We start from the raw sequence: 17,691 nt of genomic DNA, 5'->3' as shown, positions 1-17,691 counted from the left end.
ATACGTTTTGGTCGATAAAAACTTAGAGGCTATAATACATTCGTGTCACATGCTCTTCGTTTAGGGAGTAATGATGTTCCACTACTGGAGATTAACTTGAGCATATGACTGTCAAGTAGACGTGACGTGTCACGTGGTGGATATAGTGGTTGAGTTTTCATAAATTGGACTGGACAAGATTAATAGTTCAGCCTCAGAACATGGATCTAAAAATGCTTCAGGAAAACACTTCTCATGAGGATCCCCTACAGCCTTTTCCTTTCTCAGTTGTTATATTTTGGTGCATATTTTTCAATTCAATCTTCATAGGTCATTTCTCTCATGTTTTGCTTCTAACTGGAAATTCTCTGCACTAGATGTTTCATTCTTCCTCGGTGTACCTCTGTTCCAGCGAGCAACCTTAACAAATTCATGACTTATCCAAAGACCTTAGGTTACTATAGCCCTTTGTTCAATAGTATTACTACAATAGCTTTGCACACATTATAGGTTTGAATTCCAATCCCATTTAGTTTTGAGTGTGGAAGTGATACGTAGACAGCAAGCAAGCCATCCGAAAAACCACACATAACTGTCACAGCTTAAAACATGAAGACTTGGTAGCGAATCAAAAGTTCTCCCAAACTAAAACAAGATAGACATTTGAAATGAAAGACACAAAATAGAGAGATGAGATGAGAGCATGACTACTCGCTGCTGATGTTGCTGCCAGGAGGTGAGACACGCACTTTGAGAACACCAAACTCAGCATCCCAAGCGATGTCGTGGCTCAAAGGTGGAACTCCAGGAGCACAAAAGCTAGAACCCTTGACGGCTCCCATGAAGATACGGCAACTCTCATCGTGCTCACACACCTCCTTGTTCTCACCATAGAACTTGACTTCGTTCTCATTGGGAAGCACCAGCATATCATCACCACAAACGCCTGGCAGATTCAATGAAAAGAGATGGCCTCCATCAGATTTTACAGTAATGTATAAGCAAAACTCCAAAAGGTGTGATCTTTTTTACTTTTGAGAGAGAGAGGAGGGGTTCGAACCTGTGTTGGGAGGGAGAAAGAGAGTACACTTGTTGTCATGGTCTTTGACTTTGACCCTAGACACAATCATCCTCAAGACTCCATCTTTCATCTTCGCATCCACCCCGGTTATCTCGCAGCAGTTACACCCTAAACCGGCTGTCCCGGAGTACTCACGAACGTCGTCGTCAACCTTATCGCCGTCGCTGCCGAGAGTTTCTTCACCGGAGAAATAGACAACCTTTTGTCTCATGGAGTCGACTTTGTGGTGGACCCCGTCGTCAGGAACACCGGGCATGTCGACACGGACGTAAAGGTTGTCGTTTTCGAGAATCTTGATTTCCATGAAAACCTTCGGACCGTATCTCTGGAACTCGTTGTTGGTCGCGTGTATCCTCCTTGTGTTCGATAGGAGAAAACTTTATTGTGTGTTTGCACCAAGTAAAGTAAGGGAGACCTGGGATGAATGGAACTCTCGACATATCAAGTAATCTTGCCTCAGCCATCTCCTCTTCGTCTCCTCTTCTTCTTCTTCTCTTTGTGTGATCTCTCTCTCTCTGTAAAAAATGGAGTTTGGCTTGCTTAGGCTATGTACAATGGTTTCAACACTCTCTTCACTTTCAACACCCTTATTTTCCCCTTCCACATCATCTTCTCTTTCTTCCACCTCATTTATTCAACACCCACTTCATTTTAAACATCTACAATGATTTGTTTTAAAATTATCAACACCCTACCCCACAACTTTTTATTCAGATTATTTTATTTTTCTTACAATATAATAATTACATATTAATAATTAATTTAAAACTAAAATAACATAACCTTTAATAATATTTATTTTAAATTATTATATTTAGCTGTCTTTTAAATCATACAAAATAAATGTTAATAAAATAATTAAAATTAAGCATATATTCATCTCTAAGTTAGATATTTACCTAATTTTATTTTTAAAAATACAATTTGGAAGATAATTCGGGACAGATGATGGCATGAAGAAATTTGGTGAGAAACCATAATTTGGCAAATTTTGAGGTTGGTTGGAAGTTTGGTTATGAAATTGATAATTGTTGAGATTTTGGAAATTAAAGAGAAAATTAGAAGAGTTTTGAGTGTTAAAAGGATTATTATTGGTATCCATTTAACAAAAAAAAGGTTTAAAATACCAAAATAGTTGATTATAATTAAAAATGATATTTTTTTCTATGTCGAAATGAGATGAGAGTGGTCTTTATTTATAGAGAAAAAAAATCTTGAATTTTGATAAAATTTTTTTTTTTTCAAAAAAGTTTTATTATATAACAATTACGTTTGAATTATTGGGTGAGAAAAAAAATCAAAAGTAATATGCACAGCCAATCAGAAGATAATATTTAAATCTTATCCAGATTTAAAAAATAAAAAAAAGGAAATCGTGATATTCCATGCGCGTGTACACACGCTCCAAATGTTCTAACCAACCATTTTGTGACACGTGGCAAAGCAGACTCTAATTTTATTTTTTTCAGCTGTTAAAACTTTACAACAGATGAGTATACTACGTAGATAACAATATTTTTTCAACACCTTCATTAAATCACTTTCAACAATTGATAAAGTGTTTCCAACACCCCCATAGGTGGTCTTATGTCGCTTACCCGTTGTGTAAATGTTTTTTTCAACCGAGTGAAAACTTTAAAGAAGCTCTTTATCTATAGTAAAACGCTCATGAGCTGTCACTTTTTCTACTCTCCCTCTCTCTTTTTAGTTTCACATAACGACAAATACCAACATAAAAGAAGATTCAAAGTAAATCGAATATGTAAAAAGTTTTAAGCCGTTTGTAATTTTTTTATATATCTTTTTGTGTTTTCTTAAAAACTACTTTTTGAATGTATATCATGTTTTTTTTTACGAATTTATCTTACAGTGTATTTTGTGCAAGCTCTAATTTTATTTTTAGTACCGTACAATTTACTTTCAAAGTTTGTTCCTTTTAACAATACATGGTCTTTTTCAAAAAAGAACTTTATAAAATGTTAATATCGTTTTTGTTTGGGTTCATTATGAGAAGACAGCTATATCGTCTGTTGGCTTAGGAAAAAAAAATGGTTAAAGCACTGCACATAAACAACTCCTTTCTTTCTTATTTTTACAGGCTAAGAAAGACGCGAGTCGCTGACGTTAAAGCATTTAATGGAATATGCAAGAAAGGTGTGATCTTTTTGAGTGAGAGGAGGGGTTCGAACCTGTGTTGGGAGGGAGAAAGAGAGTACACTTGTTGTCATGGTCTTTGACTTTGACCCTAGACACTTAAAGTTGCACAAACACAAAGATTATAAGAACTAGCACTTCTTATTAGATTTAGAAACTCTCTCAAAACTAAACCTTTCAATGTGTTTCTCTTGATGGAATATCTCTCCATGAGAACTCTTTATATAGGAAAAAGCTACATCTTTTCTTAAGGACGAAGCTACATCTTTTCCTAATAATAATATGGAAACATTCCTAAGCATGATATGTTTTCCTTTTTCTTTAACCCATCAAACTTCACTTTAATGAGTTAACTTGCTCCTCAAGTTACTTGGAATTATCCAACATTCTCCCCCTTAATTCCAACTTGAATCTTAGGTATGTTGATCTTCTGAACTCCAATGAACTTGTGCATTGCTTCGAACTTGATCCTTGCCAATGGTTTAGTGAGTATGTCTGCCTTCTGCTCCACTCCAGGTACGTGCTTCACTTCGATAAAGTTGAACTCCACACATTCTCGAATGAAATGGTACTTCGCGAGTATGTGTTTGCTTCTACCGTGAAACACCGGGTTCTTGGTGAGAGCAATTGCTGACTTGTTGTCAATTTTCAACACGACCTTCTTGTCTTCTTTGTTCATGATCTCGGCCATTAACTCCTTCAACCATATTGCTTGTTTTGCAGCTTCCGTAGCTGCCATGAACTCCGCCTCACATGAAGAGAGTGCCACTGTAGGTTGCTTGCACGATGTCTACGTGATCGGCGATGTTCCTAGGTAGAACATAAACCCTGTAGTGCTTCTTCCATCATCAACGTCTATGTTATGGCTGCTGTCACTGTAACCTGTAATCTCCGTTGTTCCATCCTGTTTGAAGAAGAGACCATACTCTGTAGTGCCCTTTATGTATCGTAGTAGATGCTTCACTGCTTCTCCATGACTCTCTCTTGGACTCTGCATATATCTGCTTATTACACCAACCAAAAACGCCAAGTCCGGTCGTGTATGAAGAAGATACCTTAAGCATCCTATGATGCTTCGATATGATGTTGCATCAATCTCAGCCTCCTCCTCTGCCTTTGATACTTCCAAACTCGTGTGCATCCGAACATGAGTATATAGTTACATGACTCCATCTTCGTCTTGACAAGTATACCTTGCGCGTATCCTTCTTGTTTGATGTGAATGCCATCAGCTCCTTGCGTTACTTCTATACCAAGATAGTATGTAAGCTTCCCGAGGTCTGACATCTCAAATCTTCTTGACATATCATCTTTGAATTGCTTGATAACTTTGAGTGAAGACCCTGTTACAAACAAATCATCAACGTATATAGCTATGATCAGAAGCTCCCCCTTCTCTTTCTTTTGATATACCGCAGGTTCCTTGGTGCACTTCGTGAACTCCATGTCCTTGAGAACACGGTCGAGTTTGATGTTCCAAGATCTCGGAGCTTGACGCAAACCGTATAGTGCTTTGCTAAGTTTGTACACATGATCCTCCTTTCCTTTCTCCACAAAGCCTTCTGGTTGAGTCACGTATACATCCTCATTTAAGTCTCCATTCAGGAACGCAGTTTTCACATCTAAGTGACGGATCTCCCATCCATTAGTTGCTGCTAACGCCAAGAGTAGTCGTATGGTTTCTATCCGAGCAACTGGTGCAAATACTTCGTCGAAGTCTATGCCTTGTTGTTGCACGTAGCCTTTTGCAACTAACCTTGCTTTGTATTTGATCACGGTTCCATCTGCATTCCTCTTGATCTTATAGATCCACTTCAAACCTATCGGTTTCACACCTACCGGCTTCTTGACGAGCTTCTAGGTCTTGTTTTTGATGATAGATTCGATCTCTGCCTTCATTGCATCGATCCAAGCTTGTATCACTGCAGCTTCGATGTAACTTTCTGGTTCACCATCGATGGTGAGCAAGAGTCTGCCACCTTCAACTTCAGCGAGTAGGATGTAATCATCAAATCGCTTTGGTTTTCTGATGTTACGACCATATCTTGATGTTACATGCTGGTCTTGGTTTGCATCGTTGTTCTCTGCTACTTCCTCTTGTTTACCTGCGTCTACAGCTTCTTCTTCTTCATTATTGTTTTGCTCTTCGTGGTGTTGGTGATCTTGATGCTCATCACCATCTCCTTCTTCTGTAACATCAATATGAGGAAGCTTGAATGATCCTGGTTCTTCATCTACGTTTGTTGATAGCGTGGACCAATCCCAACTTTTCTTCTCGTCAAAGATTACATCTCTACTAACAACTATCTTTTTCACGACCGGATCATAGAGCCTGTAAGCTTTTGAGCTGGGCTCTGTGCCTAGGTTGATCACCATCCTTGATCGATCATCCAGCTTCTTGAGATGAGGATTGTTGATTTTTGCAAAAGCTACACATCCAAAGACCCTTAGATGCCCAATGTTCAGTTTTTTAACATACAAGCCTTCGTATGGAGTCTTGTTTTTCAAAGCCTTTGTAGCAACGCGATTTATGAGATACGTTGAATGACGTACTGCTTCTCCCCATAGCTTATTAGGTAACTTCATAGCTTTCATCAAAATTCTAGTCATCTCCATTAGTGTTCTATTTCTTCTCTCAACCACACCGTTTTGTTGCGGTGAGATGTCTAGTTACACCTTTTTCTTCACAAAAATGAATGAACTCAGAAGATGTGAACTCTCCTCCTCTATCGGTGCAAAAAGTCTTGAGTTGTAGCTTCGTTTTATTCTCCACGTAATCCTTGAACTTTTTGAACCGATCGAACGCTTCACTCTTCTCTCTTAGCAGCATCGTCCACATATATCTTGAGTAATCATCAATTAAGACAAATACATATCTATTGTTTGCTGGTGTTGAAGGTGATATCGGACCGCACAAGTCACCATGTACCAACTCCAATGCGTGTGATGCTCGATACTTTGCTTTAGGCGGGAAAGACTTCCGAGTTTGCTTCCCAACTAAGTAGGCGCTGCACACATCTTTCTCGTATATCAACTGAGGCATCCCTACTACCATCTCCTTGTCTACCATATTCTTCATGACTCCAAAGTTCACATGCCCTAGCCGCGCATGCCATGTCCATGTAACATCAGTTTCTTGTATTTGAAGACACTTCGGATATTCAACCTCCATTGGCGTCTTGTACAATTGGTTTGGTTGCCTTGCAACTTGTACTAATAGCCTTCCACGAGGATCTTTAAGCATCAGTAGATCTTCTTTCATATTAACCTCACAACCCATCTCGGTTGCTTGTCCAAGACTTATGATATTGTGTTTAAGACTTGGGATGTAGTAGATATCTTTGAGTGCTCTTCTCTCCCCTGTTTTTCCGATGAATGTGATCGAACCTTTCCCAACAATCTCGACGTTTGATCCAACACCGAATTTGACTTTGCCTTTGATGCTCTCATCTAGGTTTGAGAAGAACTCTCTCTTGCCTGTCATATGGTTACTTGCACCATTGTCAAGGTACCATATACTCGTATTTCCATCACACTCATCAAACCTATTAGGAAACACTCTCTCTTCGTTGAGGAATACTACTTCATGCATATATAATGCATCTGCTTCTTGTGTTTCTGTTAGGTTAGCTTCCTCTCTTGGTCGTGTAGGACAATGTGACACGAAGTGCCCCATCTTGTCGCATCTCCAGCATTTAACCTTGGAGTAGTCCTTCTTGGTCTTGTCTGAAGCTTCTCCTCCTTTGTTATGACCATCAGAACCATTAGACATTCCTCGTCCTCTTCCTTTTCCACCATAACCTCTACCTCTGCCTCTTCCTCGCGAGTTGCTATGGCTTCCACGACCTTGTGCATCATTCTTTACAAACATTAGCTTCGATTGATCTTCATCATGGGTTTCTTCTTTGATGCGCTCTTCAAAAGCCTTCAATCTCCCAACAATATTTTCGAACCCCGTTGAATTCAGATCCAACACTTGTTCTAACGAAGCTACGATGTGAATGAACTTCGTTCTTGGAAGTCCCTTTAGAAACTTCTTTACTAGCTTTGATGCTTCCATTAGCTCTCCTAATGCGGCTGCTCTAGATGCTAAGCCTGAAAGTTTTCCTGCGTAGTCATCCACCGTGTCTGTGTCTGTCATCTTCAGTTTGTCGAACTCAGACATCAAAGTCTGTAACCTTGCTTCTCTCACGCGATCAGCACCTAGGTTACGGGATTTGACAGCTTCCCAAATCTTCTTCGATGTATCATGTTCTCCTATCTGAAGTATTAGCGCTTCCGGGACTGATTGAAAGATCAGAGCAATCGCCATATTGTTCTTCTTTGCATCATCACTCCCTGGATCAATTGTATCCCAAACTTCGTATAAACAAAGCATCACTTTCATTCGCATCGACCATACGGTGTAGTTGGTCGATGTTAACATCGGACATCGTATGTCCTTCTTCATCTCAAGACCTTTATCACGTCCTTGAGAATCGTCTCTCATGTTTTGATCGAAGTTACAACTCCTCTTGTAAACGACCTTCGAAACCTGGCTCTGATACCAATTAAAGTTGCACAAACACAAAGATTATAAGAACTAGCACTTCTTATTAGATTTAGAAACTCTCTCAAAACTAAACCTTTCAATGTGTTTCTCTTGATGGAACATCTCTCCATGAGAACTCTTTATATAGGAAGAAGCTACATCTTTTCTTAAGGACGAAGCTACATCTTTTCCTAATAATAATATGGAAACATTCCTAAGCATGATATGTTTTTCTTTTTCTTTAATCCATCAAACTTCACTTTAATGAGTTAACTTGCTCCTCATGTTACTTGGAATTATCCAACAGACACAATCATCCTCAACACTCCATCTTTCATCTTCGCATCCACCCCTGTTATCTCGCAGCAGTGACACCCTAAACCGGCTTTCCCGGAGTACTCACGAACGTCTTTGTCAACCTTATCTCGCAGCAGTCACAACCTTTCGTCTAACGGAGTCGACTCTGTGGCGGACACCGTCGTCGGGAACACCGGGCAAGTCGACACGGACGTAAAGGTTGTCGTTTTGGAGGATCTTGATCTCCATGAAACCCTTTGGACCGTATCTCTGGAACTCGTTGTTGGTCGCGTGTATCCTCCCTGTGTTCGATTATAACGCAAACAGAACCACGATAATTAATAAATATTCGAATGTGGTTGAAATCTTGAACTCTGAAAATCTAAAACCTGAACAAACCGGAACCATATCTGAATAGGTACCTGAATGTCCACTACCAAGTTTAGTGGAGCTGCTAGCCCCTTATAGCGCCTAATTAAGGAATAGGGTGTTAAGTGAGTTTTACCAAAACAAAAGTTATGAATAAATATGATTAGTTCTCGTTTATAGCTTTATTTTGTACAAGACAACGCAACGGGCTTTGTGTAATGCTTTAATTTAATAAAAAAATATAAAATAATAAATAATTTTATTATAGTTTTATAATTTTTTTTTGCATATGATGTTTGAGATTTATTTTATAATTAAAACTCAATTTTACACATAAGTTTAAGTTAATATTTGTATTTTATACTCATGGTATATAGCTGAATTGTTATAAACTTTGTACTTAAGATTAGATAAAATACTATATCTAAACGTTTAAACTGAACACAACCCAAAATAAGAAACTAAATAAAAAATAAAAAGAAATGAAAGTCAAATACACCAATCGAGTCAATGACAACATTATACATGTTCTTATGTAATAATTTAATGTTTTATTAAATAATCTTTAAAATTTTATTTTGTTAGGATTTGTTTTTAAAAAGGAAAACATTCTATTTTATAAATCTCGTTTTTATTTACAATTAAAACAAAATTTAAATACTCTTTTTTTGTTTAAGATTTTAGAAAAAGAAAATTACTATCATATAACCTATTACAATTATCTTCTCTGTAGAATTTCAGAAAAAAATTGCTATCAAATAATTATTTTTAGTTACTAATAAAAAAATTTACATTTTGTATCAATACTAATTTTACACTTCTTTTGTAAAATAAATAGATGGAAAATTTAATGGCGACGGCGACTGCTCCCCTCGGAGGGGAATGATCGTGAGAAAACAAGGACGATATCGGATCTAGTTTTGGCGACACTGGAGGGAAACCCATTGGGGGCTCAGGAATCAGGTGCTGTGGAAAACGGAGACGGCCTAATTGTGGTAGAAACTTCAAAAGGGCTCGACTTTGCTGCAGGAGAGGAGAGTGGGGAAACTTTGGCTCGGTCTCTGGAGAGATCCTCGCCATGGACGAAGAAGCAACATGATGGAGTCGCACCGGAGGCGTCAATTGAAATTACAAATGGTGTCGCCTCCATGGAGATTCCAGATGAGATTTTTGATGAATCTGAACTGCTATGGAAGAGTTATGTGGTGGGTTACTTTATTGGAGATGCACCACATGTTGGTTCGATTCATGCTACTGTCAACCGTATTTGGGCATCACCGAAAGGAGGCTCAAAAATTGATGTTCAGTTCATAAAGAAGAACACGGTGCTGTTTCGTATTGAAAACAGCCAGATGAGAGCTAGCGTCGTCCAGAGGAAACACTGGCACATCTCCGATGTACCTTTGGTGGTCAACGTTTGGTCCCCGGAGTCTGCTCTCAACCCTCCGGACCTATCGTTGATGCCTATGTGGGTTGATCTACGGGGAGTACCAAACAACCTTTATTCTCACAAGGGGTTGAGGTGCTTGTTCAAAGCTGCCGGAAAGTTTGTGAAATTACATCCTACCACTGAGAAGTGTGTTCGGTTGGATGTGGCTCGGGTCCTAGTGGAGGTCAATCTTCATCAGGAGTTAGTGGAAAAGATCTCTTTCCGAGATAATGCTGGTACCTTACGGGAGATAGGAGTGGCCTACCCATGGCTGCCTCCACGTTGTAGTGTTTGTAGGAAATGGGGTCATAAGGGGCAAGATTGTGTGTGCAAGGAAGTTAGAATACTGAACAAGAAGACTGTTGCAGGCTCTACTTTTACTCCTGTACCACAGACTGAAGATATGGTTAAGAGAACAGAAGGAAATGTGATTGCGGGTCTGATGAATGATTTGGAGGCTATCACGCCGCATACTGCTCATAACAGCCTCCTTACTCTAAGAGATGATGTTCTTGGGGGATCGGAACCTGGTCTGCAAAGTGCGGAGAAGGATTTGGAGCCCAAGAAGAGTATGGGGCAGGAGGAACTGCCGGCTATACAGCTCTCAGAGCCTACAACAGAGGCGTTCCCTGAAGTTGGTGGTTGGGAAACTGTTCACGGAAAGAAGCATGGATTAGAGACTGAAGAAGATGAGGTTCTGGTAGTCTCGCCGTCTCGATTCAGTCCTTTACAAGATATTGAAGAGGACATAGGAGAAGAGGAGGAAACAGTGGAGGGAAATGCTACGGATGGGGAGGAGGGGGAGATTTTGGAGAATAAGACTGAGGGGCAGAGGTCTCAACGTACACAGGCTACTCGGGGGAAGAAATTAGTGAATGGGTCAGTTCAAAAGTTATCTCGCACCAGAGTACTCCGTACTAAAGACCTACTGCATGCTGGTAAGCAAGGAGTCCCAAAAAAGTCTTCCGTTAGGAAGATATGACGTCCTTCTTTGCATGGAATATGCGTGGCTTCAATATGCCATGCAAGCATAGAGCTCTTCGGTCATGGATTCAAACAGAAAAACCTGTTTTTGGTTGTCTAATGGAAACGAGGGTTCAGGAGGTTAATCATCAGAGATGTATGTCTACGGCTATGCCACAATGGAACTCTCTCATGAACTATGGCTATCACCCTTTGGGAAGGATATGGGTATGTTGGAATGAGCAGGTTGTTGTTACAAGGCTACATACGAGTGCACAGGTCATCACATGCGCAGTACAGTTCCCAAGTACGGGGGAGCAGTTCATATGTTCTGCAATTTACGCTTACAATACAGCTGCTGAAAGGCTGCAACTTTGGGAGGACCTTCGCGGCACGAGGGCTGCTTATGGGCATCTATCTTTGCCGTGGATCATGCTCGGAGATTTCAACGAAACTCTAGCATCCAGCGAGCATTCCCAGGCTTTGGATTATCGCACTGATCAGTCAGGAATGCGACATTTTCAGGAAGCTATAACTGATTGCTCAGTTTTGGATTTACCTTATACGGGAGCTCTGTTTACATGGTGGAACAAAAGAGTGGAGGACCCGATTGGCAAGAAACTAGATAGAGCGCTAGTGAATCAGGAGTGGCTCACTCGGTATCCTCAATCAAGTGCTCATTTTGATGCAGGTGGTATCTCAGATCACGCAAGGTGTTTTGTTCGTCTGGCTGGTGCTACTAACGAAGTTTGGAAACCTTTCCGTTTCTTTAATTATCTGATGGAGCATACTGATTTCCTATCTACTGTCAAGGAAACTTGGGATACCTCGGAGCCTCTATTCCATTCCAGATTAGCTCTTTCTAGATTTCATCAGAAGCTGAAGCTCCTCAAACAGCCACTACGCGCTCTGAACAAAACACATTACGGTGATCTCCCTGGCCGAACTAAACAGGCTTATGAAGAGTTATGTGAGTGGCAAAATAAGGTGCTTGTTGATCCCACACCAGAGAATTTTTCTGGAGCAGCAGCTGCCTCTGAGAGATGGAATCGTCTGGCTCGCTTAGAAGAAAAAGTTTTACGGCAGAAGTCGTGTGTTCGCTGGCTACAAGCAGGGGATCAGAACACCAAATTTTTCCATGCTATGGTGCAGACTCGGGCAGCTAGAAATACCATTCGAAGTCTGATAACTGAGCAAGGAGAGGTTCTCACGTCCCTCCCAGATATCAAGCGTGAGGCGGTCAGTCATTTCCAAAATTTTTTACAGAGTCAGGACACTGCAACTGAAGATGTCTCTGTGGCTTCACTGCAAAATCTGCTCACATATCGTTGTACCAACGAAGCTGCGGCTGTACTGGTGGGACCAGTTAGAGCTAATGAAATCAAGCAAGCTCTCCATGCGTTACCTAATGATAAGGTTTCGGGGCCTGACGGTTTTACTAAGGAATTCTTTGTTGGTTCTTGGCCAGTTCTTGGAAAAGACTTCATTGTTGCTGTTCAATCTTTTTTCGTCTTTGGATTTATGCCGACCGGAGTCAATGCTACAATTCTCACTTTGGTTCCGAAGGTCACCCCTGCTCAGACAATGAAAGATTATAGGCCTATTGCCTGTTGTAACCTCATGTACAAGGTGATCTCCAAAGTCCTTGCTAACAGGCTGAAGGTGATTTTCCCTGATGCGATAGAAGCTAACCAGTGTTCATTTATAACGGAGCGGCTTCTTCTGGAGAATGTCCTGCTTTCATCTGAGCTAGTTAACGGATATCACAGGAATGGAAATGCTGATAAGTGTGCCATCAAGTTTGACATATCAAAGGCTTTTGACACAGTCAAGTGGTCTTTTATCATTGGGGTCTTGCAAGCGATGGGACTGCCGGCTCAGTTCATTAATTGGATCAGGTTATGTATATCTACTGCAGCGTTCTCAGTATCTGTAAATGGCAGCTTGGAGGGTTTCTTTACGAGTGCAAGAGGTATTCGACAAGGCTGCTCCCTATCGCCTTATCTATATGTCATCCTCAGTAATGCCCTTTCGAAACTTCTGAATCAAGCCGCAGAAGAAGGAATTTTCGAATATCATCCACAGTGCCAAGGGGTGAAACTCACTCATCTTAGTTTCGCAGATGACATCTTGGTCTTTACTAATGGCACATCAGAATCGCTACTTGGAGTTCTTGAGGTTATGAATCGGTTCGCAAGTATGTCGGGTCTTCAAATAAATGTCGCCAAATCCTCACTTTATGCCTCTGGAAGGAACCTGGATCCCTTATTTGGTACTGCCCTGGACCTGCATATCGGAGTGGGTACTTTGCCTATTCGTTACTTGGGCATGCCACTGATGACTAAGTCTCTTACTAGCCACGACTATGAGCCGCTAATAGATAAAATAAGAGGCAGAATACTCTGTTGGTCCAACAAGAATCTCTCTTTTGCCGGTAGGCTGCAGCTTATTAAATCTGTCATATCTAGCACAGTCAATTTTTGGAGCTCTGCATTCATTTTACCGGCTAAATGCCTTGACACTATTGAGAGTATGTGTAGTGCTTTTCTCTGTTCTGGCTCACCTACACATACTCACAAGGCAAAGGTTAGTTGGGATGATCTATGTTTACCCAAGGAGGAGGGAGGACTTGGGATTAGAAAACTGCGAGATACAGCTATAGCTTTTGCCATGAAACTCATTTGGCGAATCTTCACTCAATCATCTTCTCTTTGGGTTAGTTGGGTGCAACACTATCTACTCCAGTACAACTCGTTTTGGGATGTGAGAGATGACACAAAGGGTTCCTGGATATGGAGAAAGCTACTCAAGCTTCGGAATGTAGCATATCAATTTCTCAAAGTCGACATAAGAGATGGCAAGAGCAGCCATTTCTGGTTTGATAACTGGACAGGGCAGGGTCGATTAATTGATATAACTGGAGCAGCAGGCACTACTTATCTTGGTGTTCTGAGGCATGCTAGAGTCAGTGATGCGGGAAATTTGGAGGGCTGGAAAATCAGAGGGCAACGGAGCAGGCATTTCGGTGAGCTACATCGCACTGTCATGGCGATAGCCCCTCCCCACCCTGATAGAGGTACTGATATAGTTATGCGGAAGCATGGGGATGATGATTACCAAGCGTCTTTCTCTGCATCCAAAACATGGAACCAGTTGCGAGTTAAGAAGCCCAAGGTGCCCTGGAGCAAAGTGGTGTGGTTCCCACAAGGAGTTCCTAGATTCTCATTTATCACTTGGCTTGCTGTCAAAAATAGATTGTCAACTGGAGATAGAATGAGGCAGTGGGGTGTGGTGCAGGGGTGTATACTTTGTGGGGAAAGGGACGAGACAAGAGACCATCTCTTCTTCGCTTGCCCCTTCTCCTATACAGTGTGGAATAATCTCGCATGCCGTTTGTTAGGCAGAGGAATCAACCCAGACTGGCAATGGACTATCACTCGTCTGCAGAGGATGGGAGAGAAGCAAATGGATACTATACTTGCTAAGATGTTATTGCAGTGTGTTATCTATCATGTGTGGAGAGAGCGGAATGCAAGACGACATCACCAGGCCTGGCAGTCCACTGATCAGCTGAGAAGATTCATAGATAAGGCTATAAGGAACAGGATTGTCTCGCTGCGGTACAAGTATGATCACAAATATGGTGGTCTGCTTCAGCGTTGGTTTGAGATTACCAATTAGCATAGTTCATATTTTTTCTTTCCATACATAGCATAGATATTTATTCTTTACAAGCTAGAGGCTGAGATATGTATATAACAATTTTTGAAAGATCAATAAATTTTAAATTTCATCAAAAAAAAATTTTACACTTCTTTTGCTAATTAAATAATATTTTGTATCATGTTCATCATCAAATACTCTCTTAAAAATATTATCAAATAATTTTTTACAATTCTCTTTTGGTTAGAACTTAAAAATATGATACAATTTTTTTTGTTTATCATAATATGTAAATACTCTCTTAAAAATTATGTTAGCATCATAAGATGTAATAAGGATAATAAAAAGTTGAGTTGTATCAAGAAATTAAAGGAAAATACCAAGGTAATACTCTTCATGTAAATACTATTGTGTTTTGTAAAAATAATATGTAAAAGCTTAAACCTAAATATAGATGTGAAATATTTGTATCTATTTTTGGTCATGCTTTTTTAACATACAAAATTATCTATTAAAAAAAGAAAGTTAGTTACTTATAAGACAATAATAAGAGTACTTTTAAAATTTTCTTTCACTTAGAAACAATTTTTTTATTGTCTGATGATGTCAAATGTCAAATGAATAATAATACTAGTCATATAAGAATTTGAACATAAAATCATATATAAATTATAAAAAAAATCAGAAATAGTCACATTTTTATGTTTTATATTCGATTGAAGGATATTTATAAATCAGAAATTATAAACTAAATAAAAAATTGATCGATAGTATGAGAGATTATTCGTCCAAATAAAAAACAGTTTTAAGTTTTAAAAAAAAAGTACAAGAAAAAATCGTTTTGCTTGTATGAGATATTATATGCCCAGAGTCTAGAATTCTCCAATCCCCTATATATTAATTGAGTGTCATTTAAAAAGTTATAACCTTAAGTTTGTACTAATTAAAAAAGATCCGGCTTAGGTGTCACTTAATTACGATATCAATTTTGCCTACTTGACAGCTTAAGAATCAATTGAAAAATGTTGGTCCAAAATCTTATTACTAGAGAATATTATATTAACTCAAAATATAAAAAGTATATATTATTTTCTTAAATAAAAGCTACGGAATTACCTAATATGATTAACATATGTATGGCAATTAATAATTATGAATAATAAAGATTTGATAATAATTTTTGTATCCTTCCTCATTTTTGTTTAATTTAATATTATTAAAAGAAATTAAACAATCACATTAACCATATAATAAAAGAAATTAGATTTTTCCTTATATGTTATATTTTGAATTTTGTAAATGACTTTAAATTACAAAAAAATGTTAAAAATCCCTTTGAAAAGTTTGCAATCAATGGCTTAATTGTTTTTGTTATAACAAGATAAAAATGATCATACAATCGTATTAATATGAATTTTTATTTAATAGATATTCATATTAAATATATATATATTAATATCATTTAAATTAAACTATGTACCATTTAAAAATATATAAATATGTTAATTTTGAAATTTGCATTGAAAGAGTACTGAGACCTTAATATTTTAATTTTGAAATTTTCCTAAAACCGATATGAACCATCATCATTTTTTAAATGGGCCTAAAACAGTTTTAATGATTAACTAAATTTTCCTGTACATAGTAAAATATATTTTGGTTTAAAAATTGTTGCATACCCAAAATCTGTATGAACCATCATTTTCGTTTAAAATTTTGTCACAATAAAAATATAGGATTGGGCAAAAAAACTGAATCCATAAAAACTAAACCAAGGCCGATCCAAAGAATAGTACTGAACTTTAACAAAAATTGGTTAGATTTCTGTATGGATTCAAAATTTTAGTATCTATAGAACCGGATCCGAACCCGATCCAAACCGTAATATTTTTAGGTATCCGAATATATTCGTACAAGATTTATATACTTAAATATATTAATTATTTTAAAATTTAATAACTAAAGGAAAATACAAAATATATAATACGTTTTTAAGTTGTCCAAAATACTTGGAAATATATACAAATAGTTATAAGTACATGTTTACAATAGCTAAAGAATACTTAAAATACCTAAAATACTCAAATTATCTATTGATTTCCTATCCAAATATTTAAGCTAAACCAATTTTATGTTAAGTTTAAGTATTTTGGCATACATTATTCAAAATTATATGTTATATATTATTTTAGTTTTTAGTTTTTGAAAAATTTAAAGTATATATGAACTTTAATTTTTGAAATTTTTTTTAAGTAGGTTATCCGAACCCAAATTTGAACCAAACCTGCAAAGATCCAAACCGAGCCAAATCTTCAAAGATTCGAATCGAACTAAATGTACTCGAATATGTCCACCTCTAATTAAACGTAAAAAAATTATTGATAACAAAATGTTTATATTGTTTATAATACTTAAGTATTTTTTTTTTTAAATCACTCTGCACAGAGTGCGGGTAATTATCTATTGCTATAAGAAAACTGTGGCTTTTAAATAATGTTTGATTCTTGTTTTGTAGAATTTACGAGTGGACTGAACGATATTATCCGGAACATGGAGCATAATATTTTTAAACATTCGAGTGGCAAAGCGTGACATAAGCACTCTAAAATAAGTCGTTGTGGTAGAGATATATATATCGGTACGATTAATGGATCAGGACGTTACCCAAACTTTCACCATGTATTCTCTTCCTCCAATAGAAAAAGAAAAGCACTACAAGAAAACATATTTTGTTACGAGGGTAATATACGTTGTAAATTCATCATAAACGGGGTGTTACGACGAATTAACCTCGAAAAACGTTTCATCGTAAAACGTCTGTCGTTACGGAGGTTTCGTCGTAAATGACTTGTTACGTTTACGACGAAATATATTCCTCGTAAAGCGCAGGGCATCGTTTCGTCGTAAACGAGACGTAATATTTCGTGATAAATTCCACGTAACGGTTTCGATATAAAGCAGATGTAAATACTTTCGTTGTAAAGAACACGTAAACTTTTCGATGTAAAACCCTCGTAAATCTTTCGACGTTAATCGATTCTTATTAATATATATTATAAATTTGAATATTTTTTTAACCTCAAATCTAAATTTGAATTTATTTAAAATTCAGAATTTAAAATAATTTTAATTTTTAAAACGAAATATGAAAATAAAAAACATATTTTAAAAAAGCATTTAGAAGTCATACAATAATATTTAAATTCATAATACAAACCGAAATAT

General features: G+C 37.9%; 1 protein-coding gene across 1 annotated transcript; it reads right to left on the bottom strand.

Annotated features, from left to right (window-relative positions):
• Nucleotides 1-985: 985 nt before the first annotated feature.
• On the bottom strand, nucleotides 986-3,953 carry LOC111202942. Its single transcript, XM_048770369.1, has 2 exons — nucleotides 3,661-3,953; nucleotides 986-1,437 (listed from the first exon to the last, which is right to left on the bottom strand). The coding sequence occupies exons 1-2, from the start codon at nucleotides 3,951-3,953 to the stop codon at nucleotides 1,008-1,010; spliced, it is 723 nt and encodes a 240-aa protein (XP_048626326.1). The 3' UTR covers nucleotides 986-1,007.
• Nucleotides 3,954-17,691: the final 13,738 nt, after the last annotated feature.

Source organism: Brassica napus, assembly GCF_020379485.1.
Source record: "Brassica napus cultivar Da-Ae chromosome A2 unlocalized genomic scaffold, Da-Ae chrA02_Random_36, whole genome shotgun sequence".
Classification (NCBI taxonomy): domain Eukaryota; kingdom Viridiplantae; phylum Streptophyta; class Magnoliopsida; order Brassicales; family Brassicaceae; genus Brassica; species Brassica napus.
Note: the sequence above shows the minus strand (reverse complement) of the source record. Positions and strands in the feature narration are given on the sequence as shown.